We start from the raw sequence: 6,754 nt of genomic DNA on the forward strand, positions 1-6,754 counted from the left end.
GAAACCAAATTTCCTTGTGTTTTCCCTTTTTAGCTTCATCAAACTCCAGAATCACAACCACTTCGCATTTGGCAACCAGAGGAAAAGAAGATTCGACAGAAAAAATGAGCCACAGTAGAAGCAGTTTGGAAAGTGGACTTTCCAGAAGTCAGAGTGGTGGAAGTGGGCTGGTCTCGGATGGTGATTTATCTAGAAGCTATAGCAATAGAAGTGCAGTTACTCCAGATGGTAGTCTTTCTAGAAGTCACAGTGGTATGAGTGGAAGTGTCTCAGAGGCATTTAGAAGTCACAGCACCAGCCACAGTGGTATCTTGGAGAGTGGCCCTTCTAGAAGCACTAGTAATAAAAGTGGAAATTTTGCAGATATTGAAGACATCACAGAGACCAGTGTTTCTAGAAGCCATAGCCGTGGCAGTCATAGAACCTACAACAGCAAGAGTGGGGATAACTTAGAAAATAGCCTTTCTAGAAGTCCAAGTAGTGGAGTCAGTGGCATCTCAGATAGTTATCTATCAAGAAGCCAAAGCAACAGAAGTGGTGGTATGACTGACAGTGTATTTGCCAGAACCCAGAGTGGTGCAAGTGAGGGTGCACAAGAGGGCAACTATTCTAGAAGCCAAAGCCATAGAAGTGTGGGATTTTCACCATCCAGTTTTTCCAGAACTCCAAGTGGAGAAAGTAATATTATCCCCGGAACTACCCATACTAGAGAACTCAGCTCTGGAAGCAGAAATGTTCCAGAGGGCAGCCATTCTAGAAGCCAAAGCAGCAGAAGTGGAGATTTAACAGACAGCAGTTTTGCTAGAATTCACAGTGGTGGAAGTGAAGGTGCCTCAGAGAGTAGTTTTTATGAAAGCAGCAGTGGTAGCAGTGCATCCTATGTAGTAGCTTCTCTTTCTAGAAGCCAGAGTGATGAAAATGAAATTCACAGCAAGCATGACAGTGAAGGTTATGCTGAGCCTGCTATTTCCAGAACCAGAAGTGCTGAAGATGGTGGGGTACCAGTGGGTGGCAGTTTTAGAAGTCAGAGTGGGGCAAGCAGGGACAGCTCAGGGGGCAGCCTTTCTAGAAGCCAGAGTGATGAAAATGAATTTCATGGCAGCGAAGGACATGCTGAATCTGTTGTTTCCAGATCCAGAAGTGCTGAAGATGGTGGAGTTCCAGTGAGTGGAATTTCTAGAAGTCAGAGTGGGATAAACAGGGGCATGTCAAGAGATGGACACCCTTCTAGAAGTCAGAGTGATAAAAATGAGTTTCATGGCAAGCATGGCAGTAAAGAATATGCTGACCCTGTTGTTTCCCGAACCAGAAGTGCTGAAGATGGTGGGGTTCCAGTAGGTGGCATTTCTAGAAGTCAAAGTGGAATAAGCAGGGACAAGTCAGTAGAAAGCAATCTTTCTAGAAGCCAAAGTGATGAAAATGAATTTCATGGAACTGGAGGATATGCTGAGCCTGTTGTTTCCAGAACTAGCAGTACTGAAAGCAGTGAGGTCCCAGTGAGTGGTCTTTCTAGAAATAGCAGTAGGGCCAGCAGAAATAGCTCCCAGAGTGGCTTTTCTAGAAACCAAAGAGGCCAAAGTGGTGTCTTTGCAGACACTGTCTTCACTAGAGCCCGGACTGAAGGGAGCCAAGAGGGAAGCCTTTCAAGAAACCCCAGTGATACAAATGCATCCCCTTCAGAGGGTGACATTTCTAGAGGTCCAAAAAGTGGAGGCAAGGATGCCTCAGATGGGAGCAGTTCTCGAACCCCTAGCATCAGAAGTACAGGCTTAACAGACAGTGTCTTTATGAGAACTCCAAGCAGTGCTGATCAAGAGGTTCAAGAGGAACTAAAGTCAAGAATTCATAGTGGGGCAAGAGATAGTAGTGACACTAGCTTTTCCAGAAGCCAAAGCAACAGAAGTAGAAACCTTACAGATAGTGTTTTTGCTAGAACTCACAGTGGTACAAGCGAAGGTGGCCTTTCTAGAAGCCAGAATGATGAAAATAAAGGCTTCATAGAAGCTAAAGCATCTAGAGGTCACAGTCGTGGGAGTGGAGGATCTGCAGAATCATCTGTTTCCACAACCCCTAGTGATGAAAGTGGAAGTGTCCCAGTGATGAAAGTGGAAGTGTCTAGAAGCCACAGTGCTGGAAATAAAGGCATCCCAGAAGACAGTCTTTCCAGAAGCCAAAGCAGCAGAAGTGAAGGATTTGCAGGTGGTCACCATGCAAGAGGCAAGAACAAGGAAAGCAAAGGAAGTGATAGCAGTGTCAGTGGCAAGTGTGCAGCTGATAAAAGTCACAGGGAAGCAGATGAAGTTGTTCTAGAGTCTGGTCTTTCCAAAAGTAGAGGTACATCAGTGGATAACTTTTCTAGAAGTCATAGTGATGAGAGTGCAGGTCCTGTAGAGACATCTACTCCTATCTGCCTCCTCAGAAGAAATGAAGGTGCTATGGGACATAGCCTTTCCAGAAGCCACAGCGGAAACAGTGGGAGCTTTAAAGCAGCCGATCTCTCCAGAAGCTCCAGTGAAGTAAGCAGAGGTGCTTCAGAGGCTAGTCTTTCTAGAAGCAGCAGCAAAGATAATGAAAGTTCCTCAGAGGGCATATATTCTAGAAACTACAGCTATAGATGTGCAGTTGAGTCACACCCTTGTATTTCTAGAACTGAAAGTGGTGAGTCAGAAGCAGTTCCAGAAGATGGCCTTTGTAGAACCCACAGCTCAGGAAGTGGAAGGGCATCAGGACCCAGAATGTATAGAAGCCACAGTGGTGAAAAGGGAAATATGTCAGAAACTAGTTTCTCTAGAAGCTACAGCAGCGGAGGTGAAGAGGCCTCCATAGACAACCCATATGCAAGCCCCACTGGTAGACAAGAAGGCTTTCCAGAAAGTAGTCAGTGTGAACCCATAACTGCCTCATGTTCACACAGAACTACAAATAAAGGTGTTTGGCAGAGTAGTGAAACTGGAGGTTTAGTGGAGGGAAGCCAGAGTGGTGACCCAAGTCCTGTCTGCATGATTTATGAGCTTTCCTCTGATGAGCATCACCATCCTCCATCTGGCGAAATATCCTACTATGTTGAGTCCAGCTCCATGGAGTAGGTGTCCCGTGCACACAAATGGGATCCAGATACCTTCTTATAGAAGTCCCAGTCCATCCATTGGCTCATAGACCACAGATGGGAATCCACATCAACCTTCTATTACCAAGGTTAACAGTTGGAAACAGGATTTTTTGCAGGCTTGAACATGGCCGTGCAACATTCTTTGTTATGATTTGTGGGTTCAAACACAGAGGATAACTTGAGTCCTTCTAGTAGTATACTCTGTGGTGGGGAAACTAATAGCTCAGCTGTTGTTATAATAATTAATTGCAAGAAATTGCAAGGAAACATAAGCTAACAGCAATAGTCCAGTATTATAAACAGTGCCTTTTTGTTCTCATCTTCTATCTTTTACCCAATCTCCTAATATGCAGATAATTCTGGGCTTTCCATTTTAGGAAAAACAAGAGGTGTGATGCTCTGCAAGGGATTCCTTTTGTGGGATGAGTTAGTAGGTGTATCGTTTTGTCTCTACATAAGCAGAGAAAGGTGTTGGTGTTGCATGTCCTTTTTACCCTAGAAAATTATATCCATAGATGAAAAGGTGTTCTTGCTGCCAAGAGCTATGGAGTCCAACATTAGGGACTTGGGTTAGGTGATGTGGTTTGAGCATTGGACTATGAATGTGGAGACACAAGGCTCTATCATGAAACCCACTGGATGACCTTGGGCAAGTCCCATGCTCTCAGCCTCAGAGGATGGCAATGGTCAACCTACTCTGAACAAATCTCACCAAGAAAACCTCATGATAAATTCATCTTAGGGTTGCCATAAGTCATAAATGAACTTGAAGACACATAACAACAACAGTTCCAGTCTAGCTTTGGACCTATTGGCCAGGCAGGCTACAAGAATCTGACCTCTTCAGTTTCTATGTGTGAAACAGAAATGTTAGGGACTTGGGGTTGCTGTGAAACTAAATGAGGAATGCACAATAATGTGCATTTATATTTATTTAATCTAAATATGTTATTTATATTTAATCCCTATTGAAATCAAAAAGGCATATTAGTGATAAGTGCCATTGATTTCAGCTCTGCTGCTTCTGCTGTTTTGGCATCACTGGTTGCATTTTTCGTTCTCCTTTCACCCTCATCAGTTAATTAAGGGAAGGGGTGCACCAAGTCAGAATTCACATAGTGAATAAGCAGTTATCACAGCACTATATAGACAGTCAGATTATGTCAGTAAAAGGTGAGGGTGAAGATGTTAGGACCATGGTGCTTTGATAGGGTGACCTTATCCAATCAGTGAATAGGATTATGCAAAACCCATATATACGTAGAATATACATTGCAGACAGTCAGATTTAACTATCTGGTAATGTCACTGCAATAATATGCTGATAGCAAGTGTGGAAATCCAAATGTAATGGGTAAACATTCTCAAAAGCAGTGCCAAAAATCACTGAAAATTGGAAGAATTTTTCAAATGTTGACAGTTTTCCTTTAAAATGTGAGTAGTCTTGGCTCAACCCTAGGCGCATGTAAACCTTCCTTGGACTAGGGCCTCTATGTTCTTGGTAGTTCTGTATATATGATTAATAACCCAAAAACTTAGTTCTGTTTAGTCCCTTTGTATTCCATTGGTAAGATATGAACTTTGCAAAGCAGATAAGCCAGAGAAGCCTTTACTACAATCATCTTGTCACCCTGCATCCCACCTCCACCTGATCTCTTGGCTTTGTTTAGGTTGCCATGAAGCCAATAAGGTTCACATAGCTCCCTGTATTTTTCATGAGTAGAGGAGGAATAGACGTATATGCTCTTCCTCCTGCTTACAAACGGAACTCCACATAATGTTGGAAATTCAAGATAGCTAAGGCTACAAATTAAACTGGAAGGATGTCACACTGACATCAGCTGTACATGCCCCTGAATTAACAAATATGGATAGGATTGCATTCTGGAAGAAAGCTGGAGGTGGAAGGAAGGATCCACATACACCCGACAGATAAGAGCAAGGAGAAAAATATCTAGGTAAAATGATTACTGGTGCTGAAGAGGTCGTGTGAAATCAGTAGGCTATGTGAAAGATTTCAAGTGAGAAGAGGGAGAAAGCAAGAGGCTGATTGTGGAATGGGAAACCATCATAGGTAGGATCTTCAAAGAAACAGTAAGTAGGAGGTGTTTCAGATTTGGACACTAGTTGTTTATGCTGGTCCATTTCTTAGATGAAGATTTTGCCATCACTGTATACATTGCAAATAAAAAACAGATGTGACAGTCAAAAAAGAAGTAGGAAAGGTGAGGCTAGATGCTATTCCCCTGGATTATTTGTTTGTATTTGCTGTTTTAATACAATAAATATTGCACATATATTTAAGTTAAGTTCTTTTGATTCTTCAGACTTACTGCTTAAATTCTCCCTTTTTCGGCCAATAAATATATATCATACACTGGCACAACACTTCTGTGCTTTGGGGATCTGTCTTTCCCACTATGGCAACCTTTTGGTCATTTTATGAGAATACTAGAGATGCTCAAGAGATTGTCCTAATTGTATCAGTAAATATGGATGAATGCCCATAAGACTATGAGTAATTGTATTATGAATTTGAACAAGGCTCGGTTCTCTGTTACTTTGCCTATTATTCTCATGTAGCTTACATGTTATCAAGTTTACTAAGAAGCCTGTCAGTTAAGGTTGCCTGCTTGTCTTTTTTTCCCTGTCTTTCCATTGCAATGTATTGATATATGGCTGTGTTAATAAAGTATTGGGCTATTTAAAAAGGAAAAAAGTCATTCATCCCTTCAAAATTGTGTTGTGAACAATTCCCCTTATATTCCTCCAGGAAAATTATGACATCTGTCTCTGCACAGTGGTGCAAAAAACCCCCTCTTTTGATCTAAACCAGGGGTGGGAATTATATAGTTCTCCACATGTTGTTGTATGACGACTTCCATCAGCCCTAGCTTGCATAGCCTGTGATGATGAATGCTGGGTCTTACTGTCACCTAGTGGGCCACCCTGTTTGCCACCCTGATCTAGAGCAAATAGTCATTTAAAATTTCACCCATTTCTATGTTCAGAGTAATTCAGCATTGACTACTAAAATATATATCTTTGTATGCCAGATGTCTCTTATTTCAAGGAATGTTTTGGCAAAATATCAAACAACTGATAGGTTGTCTGAATGCTCATCAAGACACAATGGTTTCATACAAGATGATGCTAAAGATCACAGTAAAACAGCTGCTATTCTAGTACTTGCAGATAGTCAGATTCAAAGTCTTCATCTCACTAACAAAATTTTACTGTGATCTTATATTGTCACATTTAACATGGATTTTATTTTTAAAAAAAAAAAACCAACAAAGCACTTTTATATGTGTTCATTTTTTATTGGCATGTTATGTAACTATTTCAAAGGCATTCAGATTTTTTACATTTCTCTTTCCTATCTATATTTCACAGGGTTAGCAGGAGGAAAGTTCACTAAGATCAATTCCCACACCAAGGCAATGCCTCCACCCATTAAACCATATCAATAATTACACAACTCAACTTCTCCCGCCTCCACACCCACTACAGACCAAGTAGGCCTCTTCACCTACTGGGTTCATTCAAACAAGAACTTAGGTGGCACGCATCAATATGTGCCCAATTAACGCTTCCCTTGAGATCTCTCCTGTTCAACACCTCATTGCTGCACTTCAAACTGAG

General features: G+C 41.7%; 1 protein-coding gene across 4 annotated transcripts in view; it reads left to right on the forward strand.

Moving 5' to 3' along the window:
* LOC149322622 (uncharacterized) overlaps nucleotides 1–5,785 on the forward strand; it is a 48,419-nt gene extending 42,634 nt beyond the window's left edge. The window contains exons 9-12 of one of the 4 annotated variants that reach the window (XM_089508763.1): nucleotides 34–147; nucleotides 384–387; nucleotides 527–1,157; nucleotides 1,491–5,785. In XM_089508763.1, coding sequence (XP_089364889.1) covers nucleotides 34–147; nucleotides 384–387; nucleotides 527–1,157; nucleotides 1,491–3,086 — 2,345 coding nt within the window. In that variant the 3' untranslated portion in view covers nucleotides 3,087–5,785. Of the gene's footprint in view, nucleotides 1–33 lie in introns of all 4 variants that reach the window. The other 3 variants (XM_089508745.1, XM_089508755.1, XM_089508736.1) reach the window with 3 other exon arrangements.
* The last annotated feature ends 969 nt before the right edge of the window (nucleotides 5,786–6,754 follow it).

The sequence above is a fragment of the Sceloporus occidentalis genome, unplaced genomic scaffold, assembly GCF_023333645.1.
Source record: "Sceloporus occidentalis isolate IW3139 unplaced genomic scaffold, rSceOcc1.0.p SCAF_1, whole genome shotgun sequence".
Classification (NCBI taxonomy): Eukaryota; Metazoa; Chordata; class Lepidosauria; order Squamata; family Phrynosomatidae; genus Sceloporus; species Sceloporus occidentalis.